General features: G+C 52.4%; 8 protein-coding genes across 8 annotated transcripts; 4 read left to right on the forward strand and 4 right to left on the reverse strand.

The window, feature by feature from the left end:
• Positions 1 to 455: 455 nt before the first annotated feature.
• Positions 456 to 2,001, reverse strand: A1O5_04561 (catalase; the record flags this gene model as incomplete). Its single annotated transcript, XM_007745166.1, has 2 exons — positions 456 to 1,715; positions 1,777 to 2,001. The coding sequence occupies 2 exons, from the start codon at positions 1,999 to 2,001 to the stop codon at positions 456 to 458; spliced, it is 1,485 nt and encodes a 494-aa protein (XP_007743356.1).
• Positions 2,002 to 2,955: 954 nt separating this feature from the next.
• On the forward strand, positions 2,956 to 4,167 carry A1O5_04562 (uncharacterized protein; the record flags this gene model as incomplete). The annotated part of the gene is made up of 2 exons (XM_007745167.1): positions 2,956 to 3,090; positions 3,145 to 4,167. The coding sequence occupies 2 exons, from the start codon at positions 2,956 to 2,958 to the stop codon at positions 4,165 to 4,167; spliced, it is 1,158 nt and encodes a 385-aa protein (XP_007743357.1).
• Positions 4,168 to 4,526: 359 nt separating this feature from the next.
• A1O5_04563 (uncharacterized protein) lies at positions 4,527 to 5,910 on the forward strand (the record flags this gene model as incomplete). The annotated part of the gene is made up of 2 exons (XM_007745168.1): positions 4,527 to 4,863; positions 4,913 to 5,910. The coding sequence occupies 2 exons, from the start codon at positions 4,527 to 4,529 to the stop codon at positions 5,908 to 5,910; spliced, it is 1,335 nt and encodes a 444-aa protein (XP_007743358.1).
• Positions 5,911 to 6,406: 496 nt separating this feature from the next.
• A1O5_04564 (uncharacterized protein) lies at positions 6,407 to 7,186 on the reverse strand (the record flags this gene model as incomplete). The annotated part of the gene is made up of 1 exon (XM_007745169.1): positions 6,407 to 7,186. One exon carries the CDS (start codon positions 7,184 to 7,186, stop codon positions 6,407 to 6,409), a length of 780 nt encoding a protein of 259 aa, XP_007743359.1.
• A 1,807-nt stretch (positions 7,187 to 8,993) lies between these two features.
• Positions 8,994 to 11,678, forward strand: A1O5_04565 (uncharacterized protein; the record flags this gene model as incomplete). The annotated part of the gene is made up of 3 exons (XM_007745170.1): positions 8,994 to 9,162; positions 9,216 to 10,685; positions 10,744 to 11,678. The coding sequence occupies 3 exons, from the start codon at positions 8,994 to 8,996 to the stop codon at positions 11,676 to 11,678; spliced, it is 2,574 nt and encodes an 857-aa protein (XP_007743360.1).
• A 567-nt stretch (positions 11,679 to 12,245) lies between these two features.
• Positions 12,246 to 12,863, reverse strand: A1O5_04566 (uncharacterized protein; the record flags this gene model as incomplete). Its single annotated transcript, XM_007745171.1, has 1 exon — positions 12,246 to 12,863. The coding sequence occupies one exon, from the start codon at positions 12,861 to 12,863 to the stop codon at positions 12,246 to 12,248; it is 618 nt and encodes a 205-aa protein (XP_007743361.1).
• Positions 12,864 to 13,274: 411 nt separating this feature from the next.
• A1O5_04567 (uncharacterized protein) lies at positions 13,275 to 13,719 on the reverse strand (the record flags this gene model as incomplete). The annotated part of the gene is made up of 2 exons (XM_007745172.1): positions 13,275 to 13,450; positions 13,503 to 13,719. The coding sequence occupies 2 exons, from the start codon at positions 13,717 to 13,719 to the stop codon at positions 13,275 to 13,277; spliced, it is 393 nt and encodes a 130-aa protein (XP_007743362.1).
• Positions 13,720 to 14,305: 586 nt separating this feature from the next.
• Positions 14,306 to 16,251, forward strand: A1O5_04568 (uncharacterized protein; the record flags this gene model as incomplete). Its single annotated transcript, XM_007745173.1, has 6 exons — positions 14,306 to 14,462; positions 14,539 to 14,748; positions 14,797 to 14,868; positions 14,920 to 15,242; positions 15,349 to 15,454; positions 15,503 to 16,251. The coding sequence occupies 6 exons, from the start codon at positions 14,306 to 14,308 to the stop codon at positions 16,249 to 16,251; spliced, it is 1,617 nt and encodes a 538-aa protein (XP_007743363.1).
• Positions 16,252 to 16,970: the final 719 nt, after the last annotated feature.

The following is a 16,970-nucleotide window of genomic DNA, read 5'->3' on the forward strand; positions in this document are numbered from 1 at the left end:
AGACTCGCAATGGCATACCGTACCTGTCTATAGCTAGTATGGTTGGGGCTGTTGGGGGGAACTATGTAGGTAGGCGCACCAGTATGATATGTGAATGGGGTGTATGTGTATTTACAGTCCGGAGTACCTGCAGTAAGGAGCACGACTGGCTCCCTGCGTCAGGCTGGGGGACAGGGGGATCTGAAATATATTACTACAGAGACATTTCAAAAGTATTTCTACTACTTTTAGGCCATTTAGCTTGACCGCCGCCTTGCCTTGGGTTGTCTTGCGTTGCCTTTCTTCTACCTCGGGTCCTCCTCGTGTGGAGTAAGGAGTCTTATGGAAAGAGCAAGATGTATTGTGCTTATTAGACACCTATCTAGTATTACAAACTTGGCTCACGGAGAAGCCGAGATCCTTTTCAACTTTGGTGCAACGAAACGCGGCAACTTATTTCACACATTGACTCCATTCTACTCGGCCGCATTGAGCCCCTTCTCCGCCCTCACAGCCTCCGTCTCCCCCTTCACCCTGCTCCCTAGCTCCTTGTTCACTCGTTCGAACATCCCATACGTCCTCTCCCTGACCTCCTTGACCGCGGCAAAGAGATGCACCGAAATGTTATGAACCAGATGTTCCTGTTGGTCCTTTGTGCGACCCAAGACTTCCCAAAGCATGTTTGCCTGCACAAAGTCTTCGTCCGTTACGGGCTGGAGGTTATGCACGGCTCGACCCACCCAGGTCTCGTGGGCGCCGTCGATCGGCTTGTCCACGGGGAGGTAGGTGTTTGGCTTCAACGGGGAAGGGTAGTTGGGACTGCCGCCGTAGTTACCTGTGATGGCCATAAAGCCGTCGCGCTGGAACGGCGCATACGCGTGGAGAGGGCGGTTGACGGGGATTTGTTGGTAGTTCACGCCAAGTCGGTGTCTTTGACTGTCCGCGTACGAGAACAAGCGGCCTTGAAGCATCGGGTCTGCGGAAGGCTCGATGCCGGGGACAAGATGGGCAGGGGAGAAAGCGATTTGTTCAATCTCTGCGAAGTAGTTTTCAGGGTTGCGGTTGAGCGTCATCTTGCCCACAGGCCGCAGGGGCACTTCGGAGTGAGGCCACACCTTTGTGACGTCGAGGATGTTCCAGCGAAACGTCTCGGCGTCTTTCGGGTCCAGGACCTGCACGTACAAAGTCCAAGAGGGATACTCGCCGCGTTCAATCGCATTGAAGAGATCCTCGGTAGCATGGTCCGGATTGCTCGCCGTCAGAGCCGTGGCTTCCTCGTTCGTCATGTCCCAGTGTCCCTGGTCCGTCTTGAAGTGAAACTTCACGTACTTGAACGTGCCGTCGTTCTTGGTAAACTTGAACGTATGCCCTGAGAATGTATCGCAATGGCGATAGGAGCCGGGCGTGCCCCGGTCGCTGAACAACTGGATCACTTGGTGCACGGATTCCTGGTTGCTCGAGAGAAAATCCCAGAACATGGTAGCATCCTTGAGGTTTGTGCGAGGATTTCGCTTTTGCGTATGGATGAACGTGGGAAATTTGATCGCATCTCGAATGAAAAAGATTGGTGTGTGATTGCCGACCATGTCCCAGTTTCCTTCTTCCGTGTAGAATTTAATGGAGAAGCCTCGTGGGTCGCGGGCTGCATCGGCCGAGCCCTTTTCACCACCCACGGTGGAAAAGCGCACGGCGACTTTCGTCTTCTTTCCAATCTCGCTGAACAGGTCGGCAGACGTCTGGAGGATCGGTTAGCTGAGTCTTGCTTTACTACCAGTTTGGAAAACGAAAATGCCATACCACATCAGTTATGTCGTGAGCCACAATGAATTCTCCCAAAGCCCCTGCGCCCTTGGCATGGACAACACGCTCAGGGATGCGTTCTCGGTCGAAGTGGGCAAGCAGGTCGATGAGATGGAAGTCCTGTAGAAGGATGGGCCCGTGGTTGCCCACAGTTTGAGAAGCAGTGGCAAAGGTGATGGGACGACCATTGGAGGTCGTGTAGATTGGGCCTGCACCAGCCATGGTACTCTGAATCAAATTCTGATAGAACTTGGATCTTTCTCGGTCTTCGACTTCGTGGTCGAGTTCTCTTTGGCTTCAATCTGGTCGAGATAGTCACGCGGTCCATATTGGTAGATATATATCCTCGCAAGTTCCTTCAGATAAAGCACAATAACGTGCTCATAGCAGTGATTATCGCATTCTGACAAGTATTGATGTCTTCCGCAAGGCTGTATTCCACTGTCCCATGGACATGATTAGTGAGGCTGTCGTGCTTGGTAAGGAAATAAAGTGCGACATCGCTGCTTATTTCCTTTCATGGCTAATTCGACCGAGGTGCCGCCTTTCGAAAGGCACCTTTGCTGCTCTAACTGCGGACTTTGGGATCTCGTTCTCGCTTGCCGGATGGGGCATTTTCCTGCCTACTGTATTTGACTCATTTCAGCGAAGTCAATTTTGGAGTCTCGATTCTCGCCGGACGGAGACAAGACCTGCAAGACTGATACGCGCCAGAAACATCAGCCGCCGCTCACCAAGTCTTTTGGCCCTGAGCGTCCCGCACATCAATTTGGCATTGTCCCCGAGAAATTCCAATTATTTTTCTCACTTTGCAGATGAGGATGGGGTTGGATGTGACTTCACCAGGGATGAGCACGTTGGCTTGGGCGTGAGGCGGGTGAATTAATATAAAGTGAGGCGTCAAGCACGGTAAGTTTGGGGCTTGGGCATCAAGGCGCCTTTAACCCCCTTTTCACTTGAAACAAACCTGTTTTTCGAGACCCCCAGCGAGCCAAAGCACCAAGATTCATCAACAGTGCCAGTCTTCTCTCTGCACGCATTCAAAACCTAGAATAAACAACGGGTACCAACAACATTTGCTGAATTTAACGATTTCGGGGGAACATGTCGACACCAACGATAAAAGTTTTGGGCGTATCCGCAGCAGCGGAGCCAGGAATGAGTTTGGATGATAAAATGAATGCTCGATCACGGCTAAGGCTTCACGGTCGTATCAGCGTCTTCAACCAGGATGGCTCTTTCGATACTGTTCGTATCCAGTTGCAAGGTGCCATCCGTACCAAGATTGGGTCACAGGCTGCAGTTGAAAAGGTTGGATCCATGTCACCAATATCTAAGGACATGCGCTGACTTTGATCGATCAAGATCCCTTCCACATCCATTGTCAAAACCAACTTGGACTTCAAGCCGGTCTACTCTCCATCTCAACAGCGATCTGAAGAACAATATCTTGATTTCGTCTGTCCAATTCCGTCCCCCAGGAACGCCCCCTTCGGCGAATTCGTACCATCGATGACGCTGTCTGGTACCACATATCTCACCCGGGTGACTGCTCTGACGAACAGGGAGCTTTTGGAGGGCTCTTGTGAGGTAGCTTACTCGCTCGAGGCCGAGTTCTTGCGATCGCAAACGGGTCAGGTGGTACGGAGGATCAGTTGTCCAGTCAATGTCTCATCAGGTCTAACTCCTCTGGATGTGGAGGTCACCTCTCCAAGCCACTCAGACCAAGTTGAGCAGGTTGCAAAGCCTCAACTGCGGTTGAACAGATTGCTTGGGCCTCAGTCACAGCCTGAAGTATCCGTGCACTTGCCAAAGATGCTTGGCTGCGCTACCAACGACTTCTCCACAGCTTCCACTGGTTGCCGACGACTCACGGTTCCAGTCTCGGTCAAGGTCGGCTTACCATCGCACATTCGCCGACAAGCACAATCACTTCTTGAGACAGACTTGCTCAACTGTTCGGTAACGGCCCGGTGGTTTGCCAAAAGGACGTTCACAACTGGCTCTTCTGCTGTGGAGTCCACTGTTCACAGCGACCGAGCGTCGACACAGAAGTTTGCCCTGACATTACCGCCTCTCTACAAGACCAACACTGAGACTTCGAAATACACCACGTCAATGGAGCTGGAGCTTCTCGTACCGGAATCGATCTCGACACCATCGATTTCTACAGATCTATTGAAAGTCAGTTACACGCTTGACCTGTCAATGAAGTTCGAAGTGAGCGGGAACGATCGGCTTAAGGGCCCGCACACGGCAACTTTCAGTCTCCCAGTGGCGCTTTGGGCTGCTCAACCACAGTCGTTGATCAGCCGTCGCACTCTTGATCCACTCCTAGGACTTGTTGAGGAGCAATCAATCTATGCTCCGCCCCCATATGTATACTAGGCTTGCGGAAACGAGTTGTTTTGTACGATCTAGACCCATAATCTATCATGATCTAACGAGCACCGCGGGGAGGTAGTTCTTGATGCAATTAGACGTATCCAATAGACAATTGTAACAGTATAGCTGAATGGAGGCACCCGGAATAGATTGATTGTTTCGAACTTGGTCAAAATCACACTCCTCCCTGTACTGCGTAGACATCGGATTTCGTATCGGAGAAACTATACCCCGGCACATCAGTACCCCCAACGTCCCCATCTCACGCTTTGACGAGTAGGTTTCTAACCATTCTATTCTCATGTCAGCCGAGTGACTTCGACGTCTCTGTACCGGCCGCTGTGGCCGTGGACAGGTTCAAGATGTTGAGTGGCATCCTCCTTTTCAACCAGAAAGGCGAGAACCTCATCTTCAGAGCGTTTCGTCCTGACTGCCGCCCACGACTGGCAGACATCTTCCGCATCCAAGTCATCTCCAATGCTCAAGTTCGATCGCCCATTCTTACGCTAGGCTCAACTACTTTCAGCCATGTCAAGCACGAAAACATCTATCTCGTGGCGGTCACAAAGAGCAATGCCAACGCAGCCGTGGTGTTCGAATTCGTCTACAAATTCATTGCGCTGGGAAAGCAATACTTTGGCAAATTCGACGAAGAAGCGGTCAAGAATAATTTTGTCCTCATATACGAGCTTCTTGATGGTATGACCAGCCCTGGCACTCTTAAAAGACGCAGCTGACATTCTGTTAGAAATTCTCGACTTTGGCTACCCTCAAAACACTGATATAGATGTCCTCAAAATGTACATCACCCCGGACAACATTTCATCTGCCATTCGATCCGTCTCCGCACCTCCGAGCGACACTTCCAAGATCACAATGCAAGCCACGGGCGCTCAGTCATGGAGGAGAGGAGACATCAAGTATCGGAAGAACGAGGCATTTGTGGATGTCATAGAGGACGTGAACCTGCTCATGAGCGCCACCGGAACCGTCCTTCGTGCAGATGTCACAGGGCAGATTGTCATGAGAGCATACCTGAGTGGAACACCGGAGTGCAAATTTGGTCTCAACGATCAGTTGGTAGTGGGCCAGATTGCGCACGGTGTAGACGGTCCCATCGGAAATCAAGATGGGAGACGCAAGGCCACAAGGGCAGCCGCCGGCTCTGTCACGTTGGAAGATTGTCAATTCCACCAGTGTGTCCAGCTCGGCAAGTTTGAGACAGACAGGACGATATCCTTTGTTCCGCCCGACGGAGAGTTCGAATTGATGCGCTACCGAGCTGTCGAGAACGTTAACCTGCCATTCAAGGTCCACGCCATTGTCCGTGAAGTTGGCACCACAAAGGTGGAATACAGCATTGCGGTCAAGGCCAATTATGGTAGCAAACTGTTCGCGACCAACGTGGTAGTAAGGATTCCCACCCCACTGAACACTGCCAACATCACAGAACGGACCACTCAAGGGAAAGCCAAGTACGAACCTGAAAACAACTGCATCGTATGGAAGATAGCACGATTCGTTGGCGGCAGCGAATTTGTGCTCAGCGCCGAAGCCCATCTCACAAGCATGACGAACCAAAAGGCTTGGTCGCGACCTCCGCTAAGCATGACTTTCTCTTTACTCATGTTCACGAGTTCCGGACTGCTGGTGCGGTACTTGAAGGTTTTTGAAAAGAATAACTACAGCAGCGTCAAATGGGTCCGCTACATGACCAAAGCCGGGAGCTATGAGATTCGATTTTGAAGTGTCTCGGTCATGTTTCGATACGTCCTTAGCGATTGTAACAACACTTCCATGGCTACCATTCCTAATGTAGCTTGAACTGAAGGCCAGGACGCGGTGAACAGACATTCAGCCATTGAAGCGCTCTCTAGTCAAGTCAACCGAAACTTGTTCAATGTCACCGAGGGGATTGCGGACGAGGCTGAAAGCATTGCCAACTGTCCCGATCGACATGTCAAAGGTCTGCTCGAATCGTGCCACCATCAACAGCTTCGACACCCTGCTTTTGAAGCCAGAAACTACACGATCACCCAAAGTGCCTTGCGGAAGCTTTGGAACGACATGAAAGATGCCAGGTATGGAAAAATGAGGGAGACGCAATCGAGGCGTCCGTCTGAGCCAATGGTATTTCAAGCATATACCTACTAGAGCCAGCTCGCTGGAGCTGGAAAATTATATTCATACATGCAGGAAGCGTGTGGGACCGTTCCATGCCAATCATTGTCAGCAAGAACCATCACCAACTCGAAATGTCCAAATTTGTTCTTGAGACTCTCCCACCTCTTCTCAAGCCAACATTACCTTCTCCCACTAGCAAGCTCCACCTTCTTCCAAGGCTGTCTCTATCCTTGCCCAGTTTCCTTGCGCAGTCATTCCAATCGCGTTTTGACAGTTTCAGCTTCTCGAGCACTGTTTCTACCAACAGTCGGTCATCGTCTTCGGTCCATTCTGCGTCTTCCACTGGTGGAGATGATCCGTATGCCGAATCCTGGTCTGAGGGCATGAGGGCATGAGGACTGATCATGGGCATGTCGAGCTTCACCTCCTCTTCCACAGGTGTGTCAAGTGCGCGGAAATCATCTGCCGAGAGACCCAATGGCATGGACAGAGGGACCTTCCGCCGTCTTTTTGGAGTGCGAATTTGCTGAGGTGTGCGCTGACAATCTCCCATGAGCACATCTCCAGATGATTGCGGAATCATGTCCTGTTCGAAATCACTGCGCCGTCGCTTATTCGCGCGTCTGGGTGGTGTTTGCGTTTCTCCGGAAGGAGTGGGTTCTTCTGAGGGCGCAAAGGGATTGCCTAATTCGAGAGGCTGATCTGATCGTGTGTGCTGGATTGCACCAGGGGCTCCTAGAATGGCCTGCAGTGCGCGACAACTCGAGGATAGAGGACTCGGGCGCGCTTTTGTAGAGTACCGAGGATCGTATGCGCCGAAGGACGGGAGCTTAGGTCTGTGAGGTCTTGACTGAGGCTGGAAGGCGCCATCGCACGAGAATGCGGATGGGAGCAGCATGGTCAATGCGCGCAGAGGTGAGGTGAGGTGCAGTGCGCAAAGCGTTCGAGAGATGCGCCAGGAATTGTACCGACGCGCAGGGAGGCAACCAGGACAGCAAAGGCGGGCGCATGTATTCGTAGGTGTGTTCTGAAGCTCAAGGGAACGCTGTCTGAGGATCGAGAATGCTGGGAACAAGCTCTTTTGCTGATGATGGATGTGAGACGGAGACCGAAGGGCTGCAGGTAGAGCAGACCGCAAGTGTTGGAAATTGTGACGAGAGGGATTCAAAGAGGAGCAGGATCTGCGCAAGGCGCCGGGAAGGAAAAGGCCCGATGCAGGACGCAGGACGCTCCATGTGCAGGCGGCAGCGCCCCCAGCGAGCCACCCTCCATCAACGCCTAATTAAGCAACCATACTACCTAGCCAGCTAGCTTGGTACTTAGGGTGCTGGCTAAGACACCGAAGACACCGCCCATTGACAGTGAGGACAGCACTTGGACAGCAACACAGCGGGAACACGCACTGCACACCCTGCGCCGCCCCTCCGCCATCTGACTCCATGAAATCAAATCCGTCTCTGCTTCTGGTAGCCGATATGCTAGCTACAGTAGAACGCGTCATTTCGTCTACTTCTACTCGGTGCTCGACAACTAGTCACACGGACTCCATGTTACAAGTCATGGCAGCTGTGGGTGAGAAGTCCTGCCTATCGTTTCTCCTGCCTGGGATCTCACAGCCGAACCACAGCCGAATCACGGCCGCTTCCCTTGGTCTTGCGATGGGCCGCTGTTCTCTCGATCGTTGACCACCTTTTGGACCAGTTCGGATCCAACGGTCGTGCAGTAGCTGGACCTTTGGTCTGTTGCAACTGCTCCGAACACTGACCGACAAAGCTACTAGATAAGTATCGATTGGCGTCGGAGAATTTGTTATCCAAAACCTGGTCAAAGTCTGGCCAGTGCAGTGTTCGCGATGAATCAAGCTTCCTGCTACGAGCACGAGCTTGCGTCAATTCAAGCCCAAGCAAGCCCCAATTTCAGGGATGTGCTTTCAGGGAAATTGGCTGATGTACCCAGTACCTTGTACCGAGCAGGCTGGCCAGCTCGGCCGTCTCAGGACTCAGGCGCGTGGGATGGAACCGGACGCGTTCGCGACACGCTAGACAAAAAGCAGAAAAGCGTCGCCTTGTGACACCACGTGACTGAGCCTTTGGCTCGCCCCTTGCTCGCCTCAAGCCCACACCGCGAGGCTGCACATTCCTCGACTTCATCTGGACTCCCAACCCCTTCCATGGCCAACATATCAATGCGCTACAATCTCTTCTCCCTTCTGTTTTCATCAAGTTCATCAAGCGCGAATTATACACCTCTCAGTGCTATGTCATTTTCCCCACAAGCTTACGCAGACCAATGCCGACGCAGTGGACTCACTTGATGCACAATGCCTGTCTCACGGTCCAGATCTCGCCTACCAAACAAAGCCTTTCGCGGGCCTCATTGTCCTTTCTGCAGTTTTCAAACCACGTGCGTAAGGCTGCTGGTGAATTCTCTCCCTCGTGCCTTTGTTTTTGTCCTCCACACCATCTGCATGCAACCTCGGGACCCTCCCAGAGGTTATCGAAATGAATACCTCATTCTCATCTGCCAATGGGCGCATCAGCTTGCCTATTGCGGCGAAAGATACATCCCAAAGCAGCCAGAAAGCTTCTTTGCTTCTTTGCTCATGAATTGCGAGGACAAAACTACACTCCCCTCGTCCGCTGTGTCGTTCTCTTCTTCCAGACTGGCCCCCCGTCACTACGTAAGGTCTGTCGTACGTGATCAAGATGAGGAACATCCAAGCCGCCATTCTGGCTATCGTGCTCAGCTGGTCCTTCGGCCATGCCGATGCTTTCTGGCGTATGGTTTGCGGAACCATCCAGGTAGGCAGAGTCGACCCCATCGTCAATCCCGGTGGGATTTCCGGTCACTGTCATACCATTGCAGGGCCAAACAGTAAGTATTGGCTTGGCAGATCTTGAGGGACCCACGTCACTGACTGCGAGTAGATATCAACACGACATCGACGTTTGACAGCCTCCAAGCTTCTTATTGTACTTCCTGCAGCATCCAAAAAGACAAGAGCGCTTACTGGACCCCGAATCTGTACTATAGACATCGCAATGGATCCTTTGAGGAAGTGCCACATGATGGAACAGTCGTGTACTATTTGGATCGTGGTGTGGACGTAGCCAACATGGTTCCTTTCCCCCCTGGCTTCCGTATGCTTTCTGGCGACGCCGCCGCTCGGTCATTCGACCCGAACACCATGACCTACGGCAACAAGACTTACGGCGGTACTCCCGTTTCCAACCGTGCCAGTTTCGCTTGTTTGGACAGCAGTGGACCCCAGCCAGAAACTCCAGGCTTCAAGTCCACCAAGTGCGATTCAGGCCTTCGTGCCCAGATACACTTCCAAAGCTGCTGGGATGGTGTCAATCTGTACAAGACTGACCAAAGCCACGTGGCGTACCTATCTGGAATGGACAATGGCATCTGTCCGCCCACTCACCCCAAGCTTCTTCCTCACTTGTTCTTCGAAATCATCTATTCCGTCAACAGCGTTGATCAATCTGACGGTGGCATGTTTGTCTTTTCCCAGGGTGACACAACAGGCTATGGCTTCCACGGCGATTTCTTGAACGGCTGGGACGTCGACGTCCTGGATGCAGCGATTGACCAGTGCATGGGTCCCAATGCCTCCAACAATGGTCAGATCGGTCTGTGCCCACCTCTTCAAGCCTCGGTTGACCCTTATTTCAACCAGAACTGCCCGGAACAGGCTCCTCTCGTCAACGAGACGGTCCACGGTCTGCTTAAGGTGCTTCCAGGTTGCAATCCTCCAACAGGCGGGCCATTACGCGCCACCCAAAACATCTGTCCTGTCCAACCGACGCTCAATTACATCCCCAATCAAGATTGGAAGAACCGGTCCGTCGCCGTTCCCGGTCAAAAGGTGGGCAGCTGGCAGTATATGGGCTGTGCGCTCGACTCGAGCACCCCTCGCCCGCTGGCCGGTTTGAGCTACACCAGTCAAACCAACATGTCTATCGAGAGCTGTACAGCTTTCTGCCAGCAAAACGGCTACTTTATGGCTGGAATGGAGTACTCGACTCAGTGCTACTGCGCTAGCTCGCTGACGCAGCCCCTGCAGTCCCCACTCAACTGTTCACAGCAAAATTACATGATTTGCAGCGGCAATCAATTCGAGTATTGCGGTGGACAGAGCCTCATGCAGATATGGAATGACACCACTTACTCGGGGCCGCCAATCAAGGGTACACCTATAGCCGGTTCGACGGTGATGACTGTCCCGGGCGGTGGAAATGCGACCTACCAAGGCTGTTACGTAGAAGGTGTGGGAGGCCGAGCCTTGTCGGGTACATCCTTCTCCAACAGTACAGGTATGACCCTGGAGCTCTGTGCTGCGTTCTGCTCGAAAACCAACTCTGCGTTCTTCGGCACCGAGTATAGTCAAGGTGAGCCTCGTTTCCATCCACTTCGTAGTCCGATTTGACTGATTTGAACTCCTTCTAGAATGCTATTGCGGTAGCAGCATCAGCACCGCTACAGCTCCCCAGTCGGACTGTTCTGCCTTCTGCTCCGGTGACAAGACCGAGTTCTGCGGCGGCGGCTCTCGCCTTTCTGTCTGGGCGTTAGGAAACTACCGGCCGCCTACTGGAAGCCAGACCGGCACCGGTGGGAATACTGCACCATCCTCGACCGCCAGCGCTGTCCCCGCCGCCACAGGAATCAGCTCAATGGGTTGCTATAGCGAGACTACCCCAACACGAGCCCTGACCGCACTTTTCACCTCCGGCAGCTCGATGACCATCGACCTCTGCGCGCAGAATGCTCAACAGATGAATCTGCAGTACTTTGGTGTGGAATATGCCTCGCAATGTCTTGCAGGCAGCATCCTGAACCCATCTTCCACCGCGTTAGCATCTTCAAGATGCAGCATGAAATGCGCGGGCAACACCACTCAAATATGCGGAGGTTCCAATGCCATCTCTCTGTACAAGAATACATTGTACATCAAGCCGTTCAACCCGAACCCGGCCAACGTGCCGAACCAGCCCGGTTCTCAGTACGGGTACGTAGGATGCTACAATGAAGGCAACGGCGCCCGAGCGCTGGGCAGCACCGACAAATTCGGCTCTGCGGCCACCACCTCGGCGGCGCTGACGGTTGAGGCCTGCGCCGCGTTCTGCTTCTCAAAAGGGTACAACTGGATGGGCGTGGAGAACGGGGACCAGTGCTTCTGCAATGCCGCGGGCGTTATCAACGGCGCCACCGTCTCCTCCGGCGGCGACGCCGACTGTAACGTCACGTGCGCTGGCAACGCGACCGAGAACTGTGGCGCCAGCGCAAAGTTGAACGTATACCAATTGACCAGTGGGAGCGGGAGTGCGCGGTTCGCCACGACGGGCAAGACGAGTAAGAGGGCCATGAGGTTTCGAACATGGTGAGTGAGTGAGTGAGTGAGTGAGTGAGTGAGTGAGTGAGTATGTTCTATATGATCGCAACAAGGACAACAGCCTCAAAAAGGGCTAAAAAAAAGAGGAAAACGAAGGGAAGGCAAGAGCGTTGTTTTCTACGCAAAGTCATTGTTGATACATGCATCCATGCCGTCTATCTTTGGTGTGTGACTACGGTAGATAAAAGGAGACCGGGGCCACGAAGATTGGGTCAAAAAGACATGCAGAAAATTCTCCCATTATAGTGTGTATTGCTGAATGATGATCTTTCTACCAGCACTCTCTCTCCCCCTTCCCTCTGTTAGTGCGTATGTATTGGATTTGGAGCCCATTGGCGCAGACACAAGGGTGGTATGTACATTGTACAAAGGTCGCGACGGGTTGAAGAGCTAGTAAAGACTTTGCATTATTTGTGTATCGGAAAATGCCCAAGAACTCCCTGGATCTTAAGACGTGGGTCTCAAATTCTCATGAGAGACTCTACCGTACAATGCAAAACACGATGTTGCTGAATCGAAGGAGAAGTGTCTGTCACATGACCTCAGCAACAAGACCGGATCAAAAGGTGGCTGATCTACTCCTGAGTCTCAGACTTCTTCTGCCTCTCTCGAACAATCTCTCCTCACGGATCCGCCTCAATGTCTGTCTGTCCAAATCCCAGTTTTCTGCAGGATGAGCGAGGCCCCAGTGCAGAATGTTGAGGGAATAGTCCTTGGTGAGCATGGCGCATGCCGTACTGCGGGGATATATGACATTGGCTGTGGCAAGAACAAGTTGAGTGTTGCGTTTAAAGAAGCGGCCAAGGCAAGGGTCCGGTTTTGGCGTCCATCGCATGGCGATATTCAGGCTTCCGTACAGCACGGTGGATCCCTCACTCCATATTCTTTTGCAGACGCTGAGAAACTGTGCTGAAAGACCGAGGCTGTCGACGTAATACCGGGAATCGTATAGTTGAGACCACTCCAAGTCTTCCGTACTTGAAACTTGAGGTCTATCAACCGCCTGTTTCAGGCCAATTGTGGAGAGGGCTGGGTCCGGAGAACAGAGGAAGCAGAGGACCTGACTGTCGTCGATGAAGAGCTCGTCGTAGATCATATTCATGATTTCCGGAGGGTAGTTTAAGAAACCCATTGGACCAGTTGTATCGCGAGGCTTGATGATAGGGAGGTCGTCCATTTCGAGCCCTGTGGGGTTTAGTTGATTGAGTATGCGCTGCTGGATGCCAGTTTACGGGCAGAATAGTGAGATGAAAACGAAAGTACCTCGGGCCTGGCGATGCTGAAAGATAGATAGTAAGATTCTGTTCCTAACGATGGATCTGCAGCCTGACAGTATGCGGCTGGAGGTAAATGTGTATCATGGACTGACGAGGGGAGAAAGCGAGTAGCGAGCTGGTAAGTAGACATTCTCGTGGGTTTGGTTCCGTGTTTGTTGACCGGCAGGAGCAGAAGTCCTGAGAAGGGCAAGCACATAGCAGCTCAACGGGAGGCACAAGGCGTGTCGAAGGTACAGGCAGCAGCAGCCTCCCCAGTGAGTAGAAGCGCGGGCTCACTATCCTCCACAAGGTACCCGTTTGGCCCGTCCTCTTCATCGCTTGGCCTTGTTCCTTGCTATTTTCTTCTTCCGGGCGATTTCTGATGCGAAAACGACCGAGTTCTTGGAGTTCCTCTTGGAGACTTTGCGCACTTTGTGATTGACCCGGCTGCTAGCCGTGGAAGACTTGACCGGCTTCATGCTCGGCCCTTGTGCATCGACATCCATTACTGCGTGATCAAATCAGTGGTGGCTCGATTGTGGGAAGATGAGCGCAGGTACCTTCGGAGCTGCTCCTGTGAGGCTGGCCTCCTGCAGCTGACCCAGCTTTGTCGTCCACGTCCATGACCTTCTCCGTCTCTGGTTTTGGTTTCGCTGCCAGCTCTTGGAGTTTTGCAGACAGTCTGGCTGTGCGGGCATCCGAGGCGGGACCATACACCTTGGCGCGCAGGTTGCGATGGTTCTTCTTGACCACGGAGGCCCGAGCAGATTTGGCCATGGCTGCTGAGGTCAATGGTGCGGGTTTGGCAGAGGAATGCAGGGAGTTGGAAAAGTTGAACGCTGTGAAGGCTGGCATGCGGTGGGCAATGAGGGCGAGGGATGGATTTTCTGGCAGCCAAAGTTGCCGGGGTTTCGCCGATTCGCGATATAATGAGCCCAACCCAAGTGACCACTGACCACTGACCACTGACCAGTGACTGCGGCTCTTGACAACTCGGCGGAGGGCAGCAACCTCGCATCCATCACCGTCCTCATCTCTTCACATCCTCACATCCTCACACCCACCTCACCTTGCAAAAGTTCTGACGGCGAGGGGGGAAATGTAGCCACCCTCTACTTTGTGTTCCTCTTCCTCTTGCTCACACGTTTCTCCGTCACCTTCTGCTGTGCTGTCCGCCGGCGGAGATAGAGAGCGTCCACAGAGGTAGTGACTGCGCGCAAGTTCGCTCCCGCTCCCGCTCTCTTCTCCAACCATGTTTCGACATCGTCGCCACCGATAGTCCCAGCCCGATTCCCATCCTTCCTCTGTTGGATTGCCTTGTAAAGAGAACCAGAAGCACAATTACAACACCATGGCAGGCACCATGGCCGCATACATGCCTGCCCAGGCACAAGACAATGTACAAGCATTGATTGCCGAAGTGAAAACCCTGACTGTCGAGAAATTGAAGAATGTACTACGCAGCGAAGGCCTGGCATTGTCTGGAGTCAAAAGTGAACTACAAATCAGAACAATTGCCCGTACGACAACTTTCCCCTCCGAACTGCCCCTCCCACCTCTCTCCCTCTGCCTTGTCCTGACTTCGCGTCTCTACAGATATCGAGAAACTACGCAATGCCTCAGACATAGCAGCGCTGAATCGGATCCGGGGGACGCTTAGAGGGCTCCCTTCTCCATACCACAACAGCAACTCTTACCATCCGCATTATTCGAACCTCACGCCCACGTCTTCGGCCTCTCCCCAGTTTTCCTCACCGAGCGCCCACAACTCCTACAGCATGCCCTTCAACCAGACTTCTGGTGCAAGTATGGGACATCGTATCGAGAAATGGAAGAGGCGCTGACCAAGAGTAGGTCGATTAACTTTCAAGGGCTCACCTTTCTACACCATCGCCAGGCAGCTCACTCAGGTCTACGAATGCAAGGGTAATTTCGATATCTCCGCTTGGAACCATGGCGTCGCTTACTAGAATCTAGCTCGAGAGTCAGCCAGAGACACTGCGCGGCTCGTAGTTTGCCTGCCCCAAGATATCATTGACAAACTGAGCAAGGATCCATCATACCGTGTCATGGTCTTTTGCGCCTCGGAGAATTCCGGAGCTTTCATGAGAGAACCATCTGACATTGCATTTCCTCACAATGTGGAACTGAAGTGCAACGCGAGCGAGGTCAAGGCGAATCTGAAAGGGCTGAAGAACCGACCCGGGTCTACTAGGCCTGCCGATATTACGAGTCTGATCAAGAAAAAACCCGCCAATTATCCCAATTCAGTCGAGATGATCTATGCTCTTACCACAAAGGTGCGCCAGATGATTCGTCCCCCCCCCCCCTCCCCCAATTTTTTCATTTGTGTCCGATCTCACATCAAGAACTCTCAATGCTAAATAGGACAAATCTGCCGCACAGAAGTTCTTTCTTGTAGTCAATCTAGTCCTGCAAAAGCCCATTGACAAAATGGTCGCCGATATCAGGCGAGGCCGCATGATTAGCAAAGATCAAGTCCTTCGGGAGAGTGAGTTCACCTTGCCCTCATTTTGGATTGAGTACTTATATGAATCAGTGCGCCGAAAGGCTGAAGACCCGGATGAAATCGTAGCCACATCTATGGTTCTTTCGTTAAAGGATCCCGTCGGTTATACACGCATAAACACGCCCTGTCGTGGTATCGGTTGTAACCACCTACAATGCTTTGATGCAGCCCTATATCTACAACTTCAGGAGCAAGCGCCTACGTGGACATGTCCAATCTGCAACAGAGCTGCGCCGTGGGAACAGCTGGCTCTGGATCAGTATGTTAACGACATTCTGAACCTGACGCCAAAGAGTGTCGAGGCGGTGACCGTCGAAGTCGACGGGAGATGGCACATCCAGAGCGAAACCGATACTACTGGTCGCAGGTCTAACCCCACGCCATCTGATGATGACGATGATGACGACGGCGATGGCGATGACGACGGCGATCTAGTGGAGATCAGCAATGGACCCAGTTTCCGGCCCTCGAATCTGGAATCATTGACGCCGTTCAGTGTCAAGACACCGCCATTGTCCTCTAGAGAAGTATCCATTGCTCCTTCAGGGTCGAAACCGTCGTCACACAACAAGAAGAGACCTCGCGAAGTCATTGATTTGACCCTGAGCGATGATGAGGACGCCAGACCAGCTCCAAAGGCCCCAAGGATGTCCAACTCTTATGTCTCTGTGGATGCTTCCGCCGCGCGACATCCACCACCAGATCGGGTCTTCTTTCAGCTACAACCTCCGCCTCAACCTACGCCTTTTAACTTTGACAGATTTAATCCATCGCTTTAGCGTTCCGCATGGGGCTTACAGACTTTCGTTTCGATTCGCATGGCGCTAGGGGCAAAGGCTGGGATCAATGGCGACAAAATGAACATTTTGGTGGACGAAGGTCAGGGTCGGAAAGCGCTCACGGGAATTTTCAAAGCAACACGTGGAGGGAGGTTGAATGCATGGGGATTTTATCGCTAGGAGGACCAACCCTCTCGGAAGTGAGAGAGAGCTGTGCACCACGACAGGGGAATGGAATCACGATTCATGAATTCTACTCATACAAACTGGGATGAACTGCAGCAAAGGTATATTTCAGGGAACGATGATCAACACTGGACAGAGGAGGGGGTGAATGCAGGATTAGCACATGCAACGCATGAATGAACAGTTGCCGAGGGTAAATGCATGCCCGCATATAATACACCAACAGCGTCCTCTATCGTTATGCTTCAACATCGGTCGACATGGCTCTGCATACGAACAAGGTCGAATTCCATCTTCTCAGCTGTGGCCTTTTACAAAGAATACAATGTCTAGAGAGATCTACGTTTCAGGGGCCATATTTCATTATTTTTGCATGCAGCACCCAGCAAAAGTGTATTTCATCTTTACAGTGCTCCTAATGTGCACCAACGTCTCGTAGGGGGGTATTCGCTCTACACCGCTCCGGGTAGAAGACATTCTCGCTCGGCGTGACATATTCATCCATGGCCATGTACAATATGACAGAGCCCTCA

The sequence above is a fragment of the Cladophialophora psammophila genome (genome assembly GCF_000585535.1).
Source record: "Cladophialophora psammophila CBS 110553 chromosome Unknown aczJe-supercont1.6, whole genome shotgun sequence".
NCBI lineage: Eukaryota > Fungi > Ascomycota > Eurotiomycetes > Chaetothyriales > Herpotrichiellaceae > Cladophialophora > Cladophialophora psammophila.